We start from the raw sequence: 20,572 nt of genomic DNA, 5'->3' as shown, positions 1-20,572 counted from the left end.
TTTCTCTTTAAAGATTAACTTCCCTTAGTTGTTACTATAAATAACTTACATTGTAACTTTTTTATAATTGACCGTAGGGAAAAACCAAGACCACTTTTCTGTGGTACAACATTAATGTTACTTTCAAATTTTGGGTGTAATTTAAGGTATCTCTACCTGGTAAGGATTTTTTTTGTGGACTTAGAAAAATAAAAGAATTACAATAATTTCTAAAAAAAAAACCAAAAACATTGTTAACAACTTGAAAATTAAAATTCCATTTGCAAGTACAAGTGCTAGTGTAAAGAAATTTGCTGTGACTGGCGTATATTGTGACATTCTGGCACTCTTGTTGTATCTAGGGTCATAGTCAGAAAATGACTTCTTGTTTTTGAGGTCAGTAGGTCAAAGGTCATTTTGACTTAGAGACTGAAAACAGTTTTGAATCAATTGCTGGTGAATGCTTGTACTGAAAGCTGTGAAAGTTTGTTAGATGTTTGCATGTAGTCATTAGATAATCCCTCTTTTGTAAGGGTTCAGTAGGCAAAGTGTCATAGTCAGTTGTGACTTTGGGGCTGAATTTTTTTTTTCGGTCAGGAGCCAGTTACTTCCAGCAGGCCATCATGGAGCGTATGTGTTTTACATACAGATAGTTGTGAGTTTGAGACCATTTGCTTTGGATAAAGCTTCATATATGTACAGTATATGTCATAAATTCAGTGCCATGGAGTACATTTACACCTGATAATGTGAAACATGCTTTCAGTCATGAACAGCTTTTCTGTGTTGTTTCACAACATAAGCTAATGATGACTTGTGTGGTTTCATGATGATCTTACTTCACTTTATAATATTATTCTTGTTTCAGGTTAAATTTTTCTACTCCGATGTCAACAAATGCAGTTTCAATTTGCAAATCAGTTGGCTTGTCAAAGGTGACAAGAATAGAAGCTTCTGTAAGATATTTGATCAGTCTCCATGGTAACAGACCATCAGATGATATGGAAGATAGATTGGTTCAATGTTTGCATGATCGGATGACCCAGTGTAGATATTTGAAACCTGTAGAAACATTTGAGCTGGATGTTCAGTCTGAACCAGTCTATGATGTTGATGTGATTGGGAGTGGACGTTCTGCCCTTGAAAAGGCGAATAAAGACTTAGGTAATAAAAAGAAATTATACCGATATTTACACCCCAGTAAACAATGTTTAGGAAGGGGTATACTGGAGTCGCCATGTGAGTGCTTCTGTTTGTGCATCAGTCCATCTACCCATCCATGCACCTTTGATAATGTGATATTTAGGTCTCCCCCCCCCCCCCCCATTTATGTCTCTCCCCCCACCCCTGCCTACTGGGGCAGACATATTGTTCTTGCCCCGTCTATCAGCCCATCCGTTCGTCCGTCCGTCACACTTCATTTCCGATCAATATCTGGACAATCATGTGACCTAGAACCTTCAAACTTCATAGGATGGCAGGCCTTATGCAGTAGACGACCCTTATTGATTTTGGGGTCACTCAATCATAGGTCAAGGTCACAGGGGCCTGAACATGGAAATCCATTTCTGATCAATAACTTGAGAACCACTTGACCCAGAATGTTGAAATTTCATAGGGTGATTGGACATGTAGAGCAGATGACCACTATTGATTTTTAGATCACTTGTTCAAAGGTCAAGGTCACAGGGACCAGAACATGGAAAACAGTTTCTGATCAATAAATTGAGATCCATTTGACCCAGAACCTTCAAACTTCATAGAATGATAGGACTTACAGACCCCTATTATTTTTGAGGTTAATAGATCATAAATAAGCATTGATGGTACATAAACAGGCCTCATCTAAAATTTGAATCCATTTTGTTGAATGCTTTCATTGCTGAGTGGTTAGTTGCAGATTGATTTGTTTTTCACTGCTGTTTGTTTGTGCCTTGCTGTGGCTTGAACTCATGTCAAGAAGCCATCCAGCTGGTTTGCTGTCGCTTGTTTGTGGTAGTTGTGCTTCAGAGAAATCTACCCTTACCTTTTATCTTTTGAACTCGTTTCAGGAAGCCATCCAGCTGGCTTTCTGTGGTTTGAACGCCTGTCAGGACAGGGTTTTTTTCGGCCGTTTTTATAACCGTTATTCGGCTATATTCCCAATGCCAAAAAGTATGTATTTTTCCCACAATGAGTGCAAAAATTTCCAATCTACATTCTGAAAAAAATTTCATCAAAATTGCACAAACACTGACAAAATTATGGACAATTTTGTAATGGCAGTATGTTAAAGAGGTTGTAGAATGTGAAACAAGTGTAAGAGAAAGTGCTTAAACACATCCTTACTATATCCTATGGGACTAAATTTTTCCCAGTATGGAACATTTACGCGTCAGAATTCCCAATATTGGGGGTATAGGCTATGTTCCCAAAACAGAAAGAAAAAACCATACAGGAAGCCATCCAGCTGGCTTGCTGTGGCTTGAACTCATGTCAAGAAGTCATCCAGCTGGCTTTCTGCAGTTTGAACTCATGCCAAGAAGCCATCCAGCTGGCTTTCTGCAGTTTGAACTCATGTCAAGAAGCCATCCAGCTGGCTTTCTGCAGTTTGAACTCATGTCAAGTCATCCAGCTGGCTTTCTGCAGTTTGAACTCATGTCAAGAAGCCATCCAGCTGGCTTGCTGGGGCTTGAACACATGCCAAGAAGCCATCCAGCTGGCTTGCTGTGGCTTCAACTCATGTCAAGAAGCCATCCAGCTTACTTTCTGCAGTTTGAACTCATGCCAAGAAGCCATCCAGCTGGCTTTCTGCAGTTTGAACTCATTTCAAGAATCCATCTAGCTGGCTTTCTGTGGCTTGAACTCATGTCAAGAAGCCATCCAGCTGGCTTTCTGCAGTTTGAACTCATGCCAAGAAGCCATCCAGCTGGCTTCTGCAGTTTGAACTCGTGTCAAAAAGCCATCCAGCTGGCTTGCTGTTGCTTGAACTCAGTAAGCCATCTATCTAGCTTGCATAGGAATATACCAATGCATATGCTTTTGAAAGTGGACATGCTTAATGCCATGAATAGAAACCTTCACTGAGAGTACAAGAACATGCAAGTTTGGTTAGAGATTTTTTGCCGTGACAGTTTTATTAGCTCACCAGTGCACAAAGTGCTCAGGGTGAGCTATTGTGATCGCTCACCGTCCGGCGTCCGTCCTTCGTCCGTCCGTCGTCCGTCCGTCCATCCACACTTTCCTTTAAACAACATCTCCTCCTAAACCAACAGGCCAATTTTGATGAAACTTCACAGGGATGTTCCTTGGATAGTCTTCTTTAAAAATTGTTCAAAGAATTGAATTCCATATAGAACTCTGGTTGCCATCGCACCAGAAAGGAAAAATTTTAAAAATCTTCTTCTCAAAAACCAGAAGCCCTAGAGCTTAGATATTTGGTGTGAAGCATTGCCTAGTGGACCTCTACCAAATTTGTTCAAATCATGACCCTGGGGTCAAAATTGACCACGCCCTAGGGGTCACTTGATTTTACATAGGAAAATCTTAAAAAATCTTCATCTCAAAAACCAGAAGCCCTAGAGCTTAGATATTTGACCTGTAGCATTGCCTAGAGGACCTCTATTAAAGTTGTTCAAATCATGACCCCGGGGTCAAAATTGACCCCGCCCCAGGGGTCACTTGATTTTACATAGGAAAATCTTCAAAATTTTTCTAAAAATAAACAGAAGGCCTAGAGCTTAGATATTTCACATGTAACATTGCCTAGTGGACATCTACAAAATTTTTCAAATCATGACCCCCAGGGTCAAAATTGACCCCGCCCCAGAGGTCACTTGATTTTACATAGGAAAATCTTCAAAATTTTTCTAAAAATAAACCAGAAGCCCTAGATCTTAGATATTTAACGTGTAGCATTGCCTAGTAGACTTCTACAAAATTTATTCAAATCATGACCTCTGGGATCAAATTGAGCCCGCCCAATGGGGTTACTTGATTGTACATAGAAAAATCTTCAAATTTTTCTAAAAATAAACCAGAAGGCCTACAGCTTAGATATTTGACATGTAGCATTGCCTAATGGACCTCTACAAAATTTATTCAAATCATGACCCCCAGGGTCAAAATTACCCGGCCCAGGGGTCACTTGATTTTACATAGGAAAATCTTCAAAAATTTTCTAAAAATAAACCAGAAGGCCTAGATCTTAGATATTTGACGTGTAGCATTGCCTAGTAGACTTCTACAAAAAAAATTCAAATCTGGACCCCCCAGGGTCAAATTTACCCAGCCCCAGGGGTTACTTGATTGTATATAGGGAAATCTTCATAAATTTGCTAAAAATAAACCAGAAGGCCTAGATCTTAGATATTTGATATGTTACATTGCCTAGTAGACTTCTACAAACTTTGTTCCATTCATGACCCCCGGGGTAAACTTGGCTCCGCCCCAGGGGTTACTTGATTGTACATCAGAAAATCTTCCAAAAAAATTCTAAAAATCATCAGTTTGACATTTGAAACATGTAGCTCATATTACTCTGGTGAGCGATCCAGGGTCATCATGACCCTCTTGTCTCAGAAATACTTTCATGTGGAGAAGTTTTGAGTCTTTCTCAGATCATCCTTGATATTAAAATGATTTCTTGTAGAAAACTGAACTAAATCTGTATGTTAAAGGTACTGGGCCCAATCAAAAGAGAATGATAGCATTGCATTCAGTGATGCCTGCGTGTTTATGTTATAGGTCTTGCATTTGATGACTGGGACCTTGATTTCTACACAGATCTGTTCCAGAATAAAGTCAAGAGAAACCCAACCAGTGTGGAATGTTTTGATCTTGCACAGTCTAATAGGTGAGCTAGTCTTATAGATATATCTCGGAGGTGCAGGCTACAGCACTACAGTTTTGGAGTTGACTAACCTTTAACAGAAGGGATACTCCAGTCTTGCATACTAGAGGCTCTGGAATTTTCACCAGTGCTGGAAAAACTGTTTTGCTCAATTCATAAAATGCTGTTTAATGAAATATACATAACATGCTACAGACGATGATACCAAAAACTGCGGGTTGCTGTTTGCCTTCACAATGTCATGTTATCTTCAGGGCCAGAATTGACCAAAATTGTAAAGGAGCCTGGTCCTGGTCATTTTGTGAAAAATAGCGTGGTATTTGAGAAAATTGGGGAAAATATTATGAGCAATTTTACAAAATCTTGAGTACCAGTTGAAAGATAAAATGGCTTTTAGTATTGACTTATGGACTTAAGGTATCCGGTTCACAAATAAGCAAGTTCCAGGCCTTCCGGCGTTCCTACTTTTTCCTACTTTTTAGCTCGCCTATACGAAGTATAAGGAGAGCTATCCTACTCGCCCCGGCATTGGCGTCTGCGCGTCTTTCCGCGTCCCCACCTTGGTTAAAGTTTTGGTGCACTTTCTCTTTTTTCAACTTATCTCTGTAATTACTTGATGGATTTGATTCAAACTTGAAATACTTATTCCTCATCATCATACACATCATCTGACATAAGGGCCATAACTCTGGCACCAATATTTTATGAATTATCCCCTCTTTTCACTTAGATTTTCAGGTTAAAGTTTTGATGCACTTTCACTCTGTCTCTGTTATTACTGAATGGATTTGATTCAAACTTAAAATAGTTGTTCAGCATCATCACCCACATCATATGACACAAGGTGCATAACTCTGGCACCATTTTGTCATGAATTATTCCCCCTTTTTACTTAGAATTTCAGGTTAAAGTTTTGGTGCACTTTCATTCTACCTCTGTTATTACTGAATGGATTTGATTCAAACTTAAAATAGTTGTTCAGCATCATCAACCACATCATATGACACAAGATGCATAACTCTGGCACAATTTTTCATGAATTATTCCCCTTTTTACTTAGAATTTCAGGTTAAAGTTTTATGCTTTTTCACTCTATCTCTGTTATTACTGAATGGATCTGATTCAAACTTAAACAACTGTTCAACATCATTACCCTTATCATATGACAGAAGGTGCCTAACTCTGGGACCAATTTTTCATTAATTATTTCCCCTTTTTACTTAGAATTTTAGGTTGAAGTTTTGATGCACTTCCACTCTGTCTCTGTTATTACTGAATGGATTTGATTCAAACTTAAAATAGTTGTTCAACATCATCACCCACACCATATGACGCAAGGTGCATAACTCTGGCACCAATTTTTCATTAATTATTCCCCCTTTTTACTTAGAATTTTAGGTTAAAGTTTTGATGCACTTTCACCCTGTCTCTGTTATTACTGAATGGATTTTATTCAAACTTAAAATAGTTGTTCAACATCATCACCCACACTATATGACACAAGGTGCGTAACTCTGGCACCAGTATTTAATGAAATATGCCCCTTTTTGCTTTGGATATACTTATATAGTGTTTTGATACATTTTATCTTTACCTCTCTTATTACTTTAAGTTGATATTTTTGATATAGACCCTTGCTATTGTGCAATATATTCATCCACAATTGGAGTCATTAAACACTCCAGTGACAGCTCTAGTTTCCTCAGATATGCCCAGTTTCACTATCCAGCATCGAAATAGTCGAGCGCGCTGTCTCCTGTGACAGCTCTTGTTAAAATGCCTCCTACTTTCTGATGAAAACCTCCTACTTCTCCTACTTTTTAGCTCACCTGTCACATAGTGACAAGGTGAGCTTTTGTGATCACCCTTTGTCCGTCGTCAGTCCGTCCGTCCGTTCGTGCGTCGGTCAACAATTATAGTGATAGCGATAGTGGTTTCATTTATGATTTTATTTTAACCAAACATGCACACAACTTGTATCACCATAAGATCTCGGTTCCTTTCTTGAACTGGCCAGATCCCATTATGGGTTCCAGAGTTATGGCCCCTGAAAGGGCCAAAATTAGCTATTTTGACCTTGTCTGCACAATAGCAGCTTTATTTATGATTTGATTTTTACCAATCTTGCACACAATTTGTATCACCATAAGATCTCGTTTCCTTTCTTGAACTGGCCAGATCCCATTATGGGTTCCAGAGTTATGGCCCCTGAAAGGGCCAAAATTAGCTATTTTGACCTTGTCTGCACAATAGCAGCTTCATTTATGATTTGATTTTTATCAAACTTGCACACAACTTGTATCACCATAAGATCTTGGTTACTTTCTTGAACTGGCCAGATCCCACTATGGGTTCCAGAGTTATGGCCCATGAAAGGCCCAAAATTAGCTATTTTGACCTTGTCTGCACAATAGCAGCTTTATTTATGATTTGATTTTTAGCTCACCTGTCACATAGTGACAAGGTGAGCTTTTGTGATCACCCTTCGTCCGTCGTCTGTGCGTCCGTGCGTGCGTGGGTCAACAATTTCTTGTCTGCACGAAAGTTGTTTCATTTATGATTTTATTTTAACCAAACTTGCACACAACTTGTATCACCATAAGATCTCGGTTCCTTTCTTGAACTGGCCAGATCCCATTATGGGTTTAAGAGTTATGGCCCCTGAAAGGGCCAAAATTAGCTATTTTGACCTTGTCTGCACAATAGCAGCTTTATTTATGATTTGATTTTTACCAAACTGGCACACAACTTGCATCACCATAAGATCTTGATTCCTTTCTTGAACTGGCCAGATTCCATTATGGGTTCTAGAGTTATGGCCCCTGAAAGGGCCAGAATTAGATATTTTGACCTTGTCTGCACAATAGCAGCTTCATTATGTCTCCCCCAGGAGACATATTGTTTTTGCCCTGTCCGTCCGTCCGTCCGTCCTTCCGTCCGTCCGTCCGTACGTCACACTTCATTTCCGAGCAATAACTGGAGAACCATTTGACCTAGAACCTTCAAACTTCATAGGGTTGTAGGGCTGCTGGAGTAGACGACCCCTATTGTTTTTGGGTTTACTCCATCAAAGGTCAAGGTCACAGGGGCCTGAACATTGAAAACCATTTCCGATCAATAACTAGAGAACCACTTGACCCAGAATGTTGAAACTTCGTAGGATGATTGGTCATGAAGAGTAGATGACCCCTATTGATTTTGGGGTCACTCCGTCAAAGATCAAGGTCACAGGGGCCTGAACATTGAAAACCATTTCCGATCAATAACTAGAGAACCACTTGACCCAGAATGTTGAAACTTCATAGGATGATTGGTCATGAAGAGTAGATGACCCCTATTGATTTTGGGGTCACTCCGTCAAAGGTCAAGGTCACAGGGGCCTGAACATTGAAAACCATTTCCGATCAATAACTAGAGAACCACCTGACCCAGAATGTTGAAACTTCATAGGATGATTGGTCATGAAGAGTAGATGACCCCTATTGATTTTGGGGTCACTCCGTCAAAGGTCAAGGTCACAGGGGCCTGAACATTGAAAACCATTTCCGATCAATAACTAGAGAACCACCTGACCCAGAATGTTGAAACTTCATAGGATGATTGGTCATGAAGAGTAGATGACCCCTATTGATTTTGGGGTCACTCCGTCAAAGATCAAGGTCACAGGGGCCTGAACATTGAAAACCATTTCCAATCAATAACTAGAGAACCACCTGACCCAGAATGTTGAAACTTGATAGGATGATTGGTCATAAAGAGTAGATGACCCTTATTGATTATGGGATCACTCCGTCAAAGGTCAAGGTCACAGGGGCCTGAACATTGAAAACCATTTCTGATCAATAACTAGAGAACCACTTGACCCAGAGTGTTGAAACTTCATAGGATGATTGTACATGCAAAGTAGATGACCCCTATTGATTCACTTGACCCAGAATGATAAAACTTCGTAGGATGATTGATCATGCAGAGTAGATGAACCCTAACGATTTTAGGGTCACTCTGTTAAAGGTCAAGGCCACAGGGGCCTGAACATGGAAAACCATTTCCAATCAATAACTTGAGAACCTCTCGACCCAGAATGTTGAAACTTCATAGGATGATTGTTCATGCAGAGTAAATGACCCTTATTGTTTTTGGGGTCACTCCGTTAAAGGTCAAGGTCACAGGGACCTGAACATTGATAACCAGTTCCGATCAATAACTTGAGAACCACTTGACCCAGAATGTTGAAACTTCATAGGATGATTGAACATGCAGAGTAGATGACCCCTATTGATTTTGGGGTCAGTCTATTAAAGGTCAAGGTCACAGTGGCCTGTTCATGTAAAATCATTTTTTGGAAATAACTTGAGAACCACTTGACCTACAATGTTGAAACTTAATAGGATGATTGGACATGCAGAGTAGATGACCCCTATTTATTTTGAGGTCACTTGATCAAAGGTCAAGGTCACAAGAGCCTGAACAGTGACTTGAGAACCACTAGGCCACGAGTGTTGAAATTTAGCGGGATGACTGGACATGCCAAGTAGATGATCCCTATTGCAGCCAACCATCAGTGTCTCTTTGACTTTCGCTCCTGACCCCTATTTACTTCTTGCCTATAGGACTTTGCATTGGGGGAGACATGCGCTTTTTTACAAAAGCATTTTCTAGTTTATGATTTTATTTTAACCAAAGTTGCACACAACTTGTATCACCATAAGATCTCAGTTCCTTTCTTGAACTGGCGAGATTCCTTTATGGGTTCTAGAGTTATGGCCCCTGAAAGGGCCAAAATTAGCTATTTTGACCTTGTCTGCACAATAGCAGCTTCATTTATGATTTGAATTGAATCAAACTTGCACAAAACTTGTGTCACCATAAGATCTCAGTTCCTTTCTTGAACGGGCTAGATCCCATAATGGGTTCCAGAGTTATGGCCCCTGAATGGCTATTTTGACCTTGTCTGCACAATAGCAGCTTCATTTATGATTTGATTTTAACCAAACTTGCACACAACTTGTATCACCACAAGGTCTTGGTCCTTTCTTGAACTGGCCAAATTCCATCATGGGTTCCAGAGTTATGGCCCCTTAAAGGTCCAAAATTGTCTATTTTGGCTTTTGCAGCCATAAAGAGACTTCATTTATGGTTTTATTAGCTCACCTGTCACATAGTGACAAGGTGAGCTTTTGTGATCACCCTTCGTACGTCGTCCGTCCGTGCGTCAACAATTTCTTGTCTGCACGATAGTGGTTTCATTTATGATTTGATTTTTACCAAACGTGCACACAACTTGTATCACCATAAGATATCGGTTCCTTTCTTGAACTGGCCAGATTCCGTTATGGGTTCCAGAGTTATGGCCCCTGAAAGGGCCAAAATCAGCTATTTTTACCTTGTCTGCACAATAGCAGCTTCATTTATGATTTTATTTTAACCAAACTTGCACACAACTTGTATCACCATAAGATCTTGGTTCCTTTCTTGAACTGGCGAGATTCCATTATGGGTTCCAGAGTGATGGCCCCTGAAAGGGCCAGAATTAGCTTTTTTGACCTTGTCTGCACAATAGCAGCTTCATTTATGATTTGAATTTAATCAGACTTGCACAAAACTTGTGTCACCATAAGATCTTGGTTCTTTTATCGAACCGGCCAGATCCCATAATGGATTCCAGAGTTATGGCCCCTGAAAGGGCCAAAATTGGCTATTTTGACCTTGTCTGCACAACAGCAGCTTCATTTATGATTTGATTTTAACCAAACTTACACACAACTTGTATCACCACAAGATCTTAGTCCCTTTCTTGAACTGGCCAGATTCCATCATGGGTTCCAGAGTTATGGCCCCTTAAAGGTCCAGAATTGGCTGGTTTGGTTTTTGCAGCCATACAGAGACTTCATTGATGGTTTTATTTGATACAAACTTCCAAAATATCTTCAACAACAATAAATCTTGGATTCCATGACAAATCAGATCCAGTCGTAGGTTCCAGAGTTATTTTATATCTGATTACCTCCCCTGATTGTAATCAAAATGGATTTATATCAGTTAGTACTTATAGGACTTATTTGAAATTTCATTATTGTCATTAGTTGGACTGAGCCAATCAGGGTATAACTATGGACTGATTTTATGTCAAATTATCTCCCTTTATTTCAAATTAAAATGGGTATATCTCCGTAACTAATGAAGATACTGATCTGAAATTTCATTTATATCAACAGATTTATTTGGCAGATCCTTCTTTTGTTCACTTATAATAATTTTTTTTTTAATTACTTCCCTTTACGTTACTATAAATAGCTTATTTTTAGTAACTTTTTTATTATTGGCCATAGGGAAAAACCGAGACCACTTTTCTGTGGTACAATATGGATGGTACCTTCAATTTTTAGGTGTATTTTGACATATCTGTACCTTGTAAGAATTTTTTTTCTTTTCAGTTAAATTTCTTTCCTTTGTTGTTACTGTCCTTTGGACTTAGATATTTTTTCTGAGGACCTTCTTGTCCTCAATTGCAATGATAACAGGTGAGCGATATAGGGCCATCATGGCCCTCTTGTTTGATACAAACTTCCAAAATATCTTCAACAACAATAAATCTTAGATTCCATGACAAATCAGATCCAATCGTAGGTTCCAGAGTTATTTTATATCTGATTACCTCCCCTGATTGTAATCAAAATTTATTTTCTCCCTCACTTCGTTCGTCCGAAAATAAATTATTTCTTTCCTTTACTATATAACTAATACCAAACAAACAACTTAACACAAAATAGGTTTAAAAGATGGTGGTTTACTACTGTTCATATAACAAATCAATAGCACAATAACACAATACAACAACGGAACGCCTTCAAAATATATGTACTAGTAGTCAGAAATACCTTAATTCTTTCTAAATATGCATGTACTTAAGCAATCAATATGTCAAAGGAAACATAAAAGGACTATTTATGAACATATGCAATAAGGCAGAATACAGAATGGACATTTCATATGTAATACGACAAATACTTGTCACATTATCTTAATCTTTACGCATTTTGTTTTTAATTTCATCTAAAAACTACCCAGAAAGACAGGTTAATCGTATGCTGCGAGCCGGCTGCCCCAACCTTAACTCTTTTCTAATTTTTATAATATATTTTTATATATGAGGGGGGAGGTAGGGAGAATCCAAGGCTCTGACCAGCGAAAAGGCTCTCTCCACCCCCTGCTTTCCGAGTATTTACTAGCATCAATGTTTCTAGAAAATAAATTAAATGTGCCAAACAGAACAAAAACAATATGAAAAAACTGGGTAATGTCCGTGAACTGTCATCCAATTATAAATCGATGAATTTTTTACAGAAATATTTCAGTTAATATGATTTTTGCAGAATTATAAATGACATTAAGACCATCTCCTCATATTTCTGCAAATACTATGCCAGGATTTGGCGAACCTGCGTGTTATCGCTTTGTGTAGTAAACCTCGAATGAACAATAGCCCGCGCTAACTCATGAAAACTTCATGCGTAAATTTAAACCAAATTTAACTAAAAAAACAAGAAAGAACCATAAAGTACCAAAAAGAAAAAGATATTATTTTCTCCCTCACTTCGTTCGTCCGAAAATAAATTATTTCTTTCCTTTACTATATAACTAATACCAAACAAACAACTTAACACAAAATAGGTTTAAAAGATGGTGGTTTACTACTGTTCGAAAAAACAAAGATGTCGCGACTAAGCCCTGAGTTTATAGCTATATGTTGTAAAACTTGTAACCTCTTGTTTAATTAAAATGAATTTAACCATCAGAGGAACTGGTGGATTTCCATCTACCGTGTTTTTTCAACAATCTACCATCTATTTCATCCGTACTACAAATGTATTTGCAACCCAGAAGCTCCGCCACTTCGTAACTACGTAATGTATTTCCAAATTGATACAATCGCTTACAAAAATATATCTCTACTTCTTGAATAAGATAAAGGATTAGAAGTATCTACGAGGGTATAATTGTTACTAGTTTTGAAAATTTTCACTTTTGTAAATACATATTGGTTAGAGGAGACGGTCAAGCCTACAGCTGCTAAATAATTCTTCAACCATGATACCGGACATAGTTTATTTACTGTCTTAACAATGACTATTTCTGAACCTTTCTTAAACTGATCTATTTTACTCTCTCTTATAAACAAAGACATGTGATTTTCATGAATATGAACATATTTCATTTGTAAAGAACTTAATTTATTAAATCTTAAGAAGCCCGAAAAACCCAAGAATACACATTATACATATTCTATTGTCTTTTAAATTAATACATTCTGTACTACTATACAGTTCTATTGTACGGTTTAAAATGTCTACAGTAACTAGTTGCTTTTTGCAGGTTGTTTTACACAAAACACGTCTACTACAGTCAGAAATAAGTTTAATTAACTTGTTTGAACACGAATGATCTAGAGGTGACAATTCGTCACTTTCACTTTATGACGTAAAAATATCCTTCCAGAACAGAGTCAGACACTTCACTGATAGTTAAATCACACAAAAAGGCAAACCGTTGTCACTTTTGCGGGTAAACTAACCAAACCGTGTTTTCCGCACCAAATTTGCTGAAATGTCCAATGTTTCTTGTTGGTATTCTTGGATTTCGAAGCTAAAACTATGTCCGGTATCTTCTTTGCTGCAGCGCCAAGAGAACCATGATTTTATAACTGCGATATCTCTTTCCATATTGCATGCTTTTAAAAATCCTGAAAATACATTAATCCAAACTGTAATACCTATAACCATGATACTGTACACCTGCTAAAAATCAAAACAACTATAATGAAGATCCTTGGAATGTGAATTCTATCTCTTCACATGTTTCAGAATGATATTTTTAACAGCATCCGTTCACAAATATATAAATATTTTATCTATATGCTTGTCTGTTTAAAAAAAAAAAAAATGGTTTCAAAATGCCAATCCACCTCTTCACGACAACTGTTAATCTTAAATAATAATTGTACATTTTTAATCTGATAATTTTTAACTATGATAACTTTAGATCCTTTTACAAAAAATTATAATCTTTAATCGATTCCTCCGAATGACGATGTAAACTAACAATATCTCTTCACAAAAACTGTAAATCGTTTAAATCAAATTGATAACTGTAGATCATTAATCTGATAATTTTTCACTAGCTAGGATAACTGTAGATTCTTAACAATAAAAATACTATCTTTATACGATATTTCTGAATGATGAATATAAATCATCTCTTCACGACACCCGTAGATCGTTAAATCAAAATGATAACTGTAGATCATTAATCTGATAATTTTTACTAGGATAACTGTAGATCCTTTTACAATAAAAATATTATCTTTATACGATATTTCCGAATGATCAATGTTAAACTAACATCTTTTTACGACAACTGTTGGACGTTAAGTCAAACTGATAACTGTAGATAATTAATCTGATAATTCTTCGCTAGGATAACTGTAGATACTTTTACAAAAATTACAATCTTTATAGGATATTTCTGAATGATAAATGTAGAAACATCATCTCAGGACAACTGTAGATCGTTAAGTCAAAATGATAATTGTAGAAAATTGATCTGATAACTCTTCGCTAGAATAATTGCAGATTCTTTTACAAAAATACAATCTTTATACGATATTTCCGAATGATAAATGTTAAAACAACTCTTCACGACAACTGTAGATCGTTAGGTCAAAATGAAAACTGTAGATAATTAATCTGATAATTTTTCGCTATCATAACTATAGATCCAATAGGTACAAAAATACGTCTTTATACGATTCTTCCAAATGATAAATGTAAAACTCTACACAACTGAAATTCGTTAAATCTAAATGATAATTGTAGATAATTGATATGATAATTTTGTACTAGGATAACTATAGATCCTTTTACAATAAAATACGATCTTTATACGATATTACCGGATGATAAAAGTTAAAACAACTCTTCACGACAACCGTAAATCGTTAAGTCAAAATGATAACTGTAGATAATTAATCTGATAATTCTTCACTAGAATAACTGTCTTTTATAAAAAATACAATCTTTATAGGATATTTCCGAATGATAAATGTAAAACATCTCTTCAAGACAACTGTAGGTCGTCAACTCAGAATGATAAATGTAGATCAGTAATCTGATGATTTTTCATTAGGACAACTGTAGATCCTTTTTAACAATAAAATACTATCATTATACGAGATTCCAGAACAATAAAGGTAAACCTAACAGCATCTGTTCTCTAACATCTTCTAAAAAGATATATAAAAAGTATATCTTACAGTCGACGATTTGTTTATATCATATGAATTATAATATGCCATTATGATATAATTATGCATGTATATATTATGTCAGTAATTGATTGCCTAAATGGAAATTGTATAAATGGATACTTAAAGGCAATATCTATTTTTAGGGGTATTTGTCTAAGAATGAATGTGATTTTAATTAGGTTATGTGTAGGGATGGGAACGAATACTGAAATCAATATTCGAATATTCGGTTTGCCATATTCGAATATATTCGAATATTCGGTTAGTTTTAATGGAAGCTTAAATTCTTATTAAGTGATTGGCATATACACAACGTATTCATTTGTTTAAAGCGTGGATCATCGTAAATAAGGCCAAAAAAATGTTTATTTCGGGTAACCCGATCCTACATAGCGAAACCCGCCGATCCTAGCGTTTTATTTCATGATTCTGTCAGTATAATCATGAACATATTTAACTAATTCAGTGTTTTAGCTTCAAAATGATACAAAAAATCAAAACGATTATAATTTAGACCGTCGCAATTTTATCTAAAAATAGCAGGTCGTCCCATTTAAACACGTGACGCGCTGTTGTTTTACCGCCGCCATTTTGAAAAATTTCAATCGGCGTGTAAAAATCGTCGTGTAAAATGCAAGTAAGGCAGACTTAAACCTCCTTCAACATGAACTTGTGCATCAGTCATACATTTTTCTTGATTTTATTATTAACTACTTCAAAATTTAATTCGAATACGGCCGATTGCGGATGAAAACCGATTCTGCGGATGATCTGAAACGTCGTACAAAATATTGTGAAAAGATCGACAATATCTACAAGTTTGGTATTGTTTTCGAAAAAAAAAATCTACAACTTGTTACATAAAACAGGCGCCAATAAAAATGAACAAAAGATAAAAAGATATCACATTTACGCCTAATACAATCTGTTAATCCGTAGCGATGACCCCAGGTAATTATGCATTGCAATTTTCTTGTTAATTGGACATCTTTTGACATGCATCTGACACATTGACGCCTGTTGCAAACTGTTAATAAGTAACGATGGCCCCTGTCAATTATGCATTGCTATTTTCTTGTTAATAATTGGACATCTTTTGATACGTGATAAACTAACATGACATGGTTTTATTCTGTATGTCTAGACAGGTTCATATTGCCCAAAATCAATGAAACTTATTTGAAAAAAAAAATATACAATAATTTACGAATATTCGAATTTGATTTTCATATTCGAATATTCGACCGATTTTCGAATATTCGAATATTCGAACATTCGTTCCCATCCCTAGTTATGTGATAGTATAAATTGTATTTGGTTGTTGTTGTTGTTTAGAAACCAAATTTAAAATTAAGATGCATCGTTTGTACTTTGTACTGATCTATATCTTCCTGTGCTACTTTCTATAAATAAAGATGTTATTATTATTATTATTATTAGAACAACTGTAGGTCGTTAAATCGAAATGATAACTAGATAATTAATCTGATAATTTTTCACTATGATAACTGTAGATCTTTTTACAATAAAACTATCTCTTCACGACAACTGTAGGTCGTTAAATCAAAATGATAACTGTAGATCAATAATCTGATAATTTTCACTAGGATAACTCGATAACTGTAGATCCTTTCACTATAAAACCATCTCTTCACGACAACTGTAGGTCGTTAAATCAAAATGATAACTGAAGATCAATAATCTGATAATTTTTCACTAGGATAACTGTAAATCCTTTTAGAATAAAACCATCTCTTGACGACAACTGTAGGTCGTTAAATCATAATGACAACTGTAGATCAATAATCTGATAATTTTTACCAGGATATAACTGTAGATCCTTTTACTATAAAACCATCTCTTAACGATAAATATAGATCATTAAATCAAAATGATAACTGTAGATCATTAATCTGATAATTTTTCCCTAGGGTAACTGTAGATCATTTTACAAAAAAAACTACTTCCTTTATAAGATAATTCCGAATGATGAATGGAAAACTAAAAACATCTATTCACGACAACTGTAGGTCGTTAAATCATAATGATATCTGTAGATTATTAATCTGATAACTTTTCACTAGGAAAACTGTAGAGCCTTTTACAATGAATATGGTAACTTTAGAACAAAAGAACATTTATGAAAAAATTATCCGAATCTACTCACTATAACTATAGATGCTGACCATAGTTCCTTTTCAAAATTATTTGGTTAGAAAGGCATTACTTTAATATTGTATATGACAATGCAGTTAGAGCTACAAAGGGAGGTAATCAAAGATAACAAATTCAATGAAACCTAATATTCATAAATATTCTAACTTTTGTCAAACATTATAGAAAACAATTTTCATGCAAAAGATTTAAAGTTTGCATATTTTATTTTAATAATAACGAAAAAAGGGCAGCCACATTTTTAAACAACTTTAAATCGAACTTGAACATAAAATTCCCTTTTTTGACAAAACTTTAAAGTGTTTTTTTTTTTTTGACCCTCAAATTTCACTTTTTCTATTTGACCCTCAAACCCTTTCACTTTAAGTTTGATTACATGTATATTTATATGCCGCAAATCCAGAATACGACATGTTTACGGTTACGGTCAAATGGATTTACACAATAGAGCTGACGGTCTACTTCAACAACACATTTCTCATCTAAAAGCTCCAAAAATCGCTATGACATAATTGTGGTGTTTTAAATAATAGATTTTATTTTTCAAACTTACAGAACTTGGCAACGTCGCAAAAAGGATTTTAAACCCGTTTCTGATTACATCTTCTATAGACGTGTTTACTTTCAGCTCTTGTAACCAAAAATGTACTTTTTACAGTCTTTTACGGTTGATACACTTTTAAGCTCAGTTGGAATCAAAACATTTCAATTATCATACTTAACTTTACTTTCCGTTACTGTTGCCGCCTGGCTGGTCTGTGATGACTGCTGGTTGGAGTGCCTGCTGTGGTCTGGTAACTGTATAGGCAATCTCTGGCGAAATGACCTGGCAAGTGACAGGAGAAGCACTGCCCGGAGAATCCTCCATTCTTGAATATTTCCTTCATGTGTCAACTTCTTGGCACTAAACGACCAAAAACTGAATACTAACTCGTCCAGAATAATGTCCCTTTCTTTGTCCAAGGCCTGCTCAATTTGTGTTGTTATTTCGATATGGATGTGTTTTATGGAATCCGGAGGCGTTCCATTAGGAATTCTATGTTCGTCCCCGCTGGGAAATAAATTCTCGTCTTTGCTCATTGAAAATACTATGCCAGGATTTGGCGAACCTGCGTGTTATCGCTTTGTGTAGTAAACCTCGAATGAACAATAGCCCGCGCTAACTCATGAAAACTTCATGCGTAAATTTAAACCAAATTTAACTAAAAAAACAAGAAAGAACCATAAAGTACCAAAAAGAAAAAGATAGGATTTATATCAGTAAGTACTTATAGGACTTATTTAAAATTTCATTATTGTCATTAGTTGGACTGAGACAATCGGGGTAGATAACTATGGACTGATTTTATGTCAAATTACCTCCCTTTATTTCAAATTAAAATTGGTATATCTCCATGACTAATGAAGATACTGATCTGAAATTTCATTTATGTCAACAGATTTATTTGGCAGAGCCTTCTTTTGTTCACTTACAATATTTTTTTTTTAATTACTTCCCTTTTACGTTAATATAAATAGCTTATTTTTAGTAACTTTTTTATTATTGGCCGTAGGGAAAAACCGAGACCACTTTTCTGTGGTACAACATGGATGGTACCTCCAATTTTTAGGTGCATTTTGACATATCTGTACCTTGTAAGAATTGTTTTTTCTTTTTGGTTAAATTTCTTCCCTTTGTTGTTCCTGTCCTTTGGACTTAAATATATTATTTTTACTGAGGACCTTCTTGTCCTCAAGTGCAATGATAATAGGTGAGCGATGTAGGGCCATCATGGCCCTCTTGTTACCAAACTTGCACACAACTTGTATCACCATAAGATCTTGGTTCCTTTCTTGAACTTGCCAGATTCCATCATGGGTTCCAGAGTTACGGCCCCTGAAAAGGGCCAAAATTAGCTATTTTGACCTTGTCTGCACAATAGCAGCTTTGTTTATGATTTGATATTTACCAAACTTGCACACAACTTGTATCGCCATAAGGTCTTGGTTCCTTTCTTGAACTAGCCAGATTCCGGTATGGGTTCCAGAGTTATGGCCCCTGATGGGGCCGGAATTAGCTATTTTGACCTTGTCTGCACAATAGCAGCTTCATTTATGATTTGAATTTAATCAAACTTGCACAAAACTTGTGTCACCATAAGATCTTGGATCCTTTCTTGAACCGGCCAGATCCCATAATGGTTTCCAGAGTTATGGCCCCTGAAAGAGCCAAAATTGGCTATTTTGACCTTGTCTGCACAATAGCAGCTTCATTTATGATTTGATTTTAACCAAACTTGCACACAACTTGTATCACCATAAGATCTTGATTTCTTTTTATACGCACACAGTGACGTATTATGTTATCGCTTTGGTGTCCGTCTGTCTGTCTGTGTGTTGGTAAGCAATTTCCCTTCCGCTCTGTAACTCTTGAACCCCTTAATGGATTTCAGAGAAACCTGACACAAATGTTCACCTCATTGAAACAAGATGCAGAGCGCATGTTTCAGATGGCTCACTTCAAACTCAAGGTCACATTTAGGGGTCAAAGGTCATATGACTTTGTTTTGTGTGAATATTGCTCTGCATTTGCGTTGCATTGCAGTGCTCTTGTTTTTATTTGGCAGATCCTTCTTTTGTTCACTTACAATAAATTTTTTTAATTACTTCCCTTTTATGTTACTATAAATAGCTTATTTAGTAACTTGTTTATTATTGGCCCTAGGGAAAAACCGAGACCACTTTTCTGTGGTACAACATGGATGGTACCTCCAATTTTTAGGTGTATTTTGACATATCTGTACAATCATGTACCTTGTAAGAATTTTTATACGCCCGAAGGGACGTATTATGTTATGACGCTGGTGTCCGTCTGTCCGTCTGTCCGTTAGCAATTTTGTGTCTGTCCGTTAGCAATTTTGTGTCCGCTCTGTAACTCTTGAACCCCTTGAAGGATTTCAAGGAAACTTTACACAAATGTTCACCACACTGAGACGATGTGCAGAGCGCATGTTTTGGATGTCTCGCTTCAAGGTCAAGGTCACACTTAGGAGTCAAAGGTCATATCAGTTTGTTTCGTGTCCGCTCTGTAACTCTTGAACCCTTTGAAGGATTTCAAAGAAACTTGACACAAATGTTCACCACACCAAGACGACGTGCAGAGCGCATGTTCCGGATGACTTGCTTCAAGGTCAAGGTCACACTTAGGGGTCAAAAGTCATATCAGTTTGTTTCGTGTCCGCTCTGTAACTCTTGAACCCCTTGAAGGATTTCAAAGAAACTTGACACAAATGTTCACCACACCA

At 36.4% G+C, this 20,572-nt stretch overlaps 1 protein-coding gene across 2 annotated transcripts in view; it reads left to right on the top strand.

Annotated features, from left to right (window-relative positions):
* The window catches only part of LOC123556470 (phosphoribosylformylglycinamidine synthase-like), a 141,979-nt gene that overhangs the window by 10,695 nt on the left and 110,712 nt on the right, over nucleotides 1-20,572 (top strand). For both annotated transcript variants that reach the window (XM_045347215.2, XM_053542692.1), the window contains exons 4-5: nucleotides 848-1,143; nucleotides 4,705-4,813. In XM_045347215.2, the coding sequence (XP_045203150.2) occupies nucleotides 848-1,143; nucleotides 4,705-4,813 (405 nt within the window). The remainder of the gene's footprint in view (nucleotides 1-847; nucleotides 1,144-4,704; nucleotides 4,814-20,572) is intronic.

This window comes from Mercenaria mercenaria, chromosome 5 (genome assembly GCF_021730395.1).
Source record: "Mercenaria mercenaria strain notata chromosome 5, MADL_Memer_1, whole genome shotgun sequence".
NCBI classification, from domain to species: Eukaryota; Metazoa; Mollusca; class Bivalvia; order Venerida; family Veneridae; genus Mercenaria; species Mercenaria mercenaria.
The sequence above is the reverse complement of the archived record's forward strand: the minus strand, read 5'-3'. Positions and strand labels throughout refer to the sequence as shown.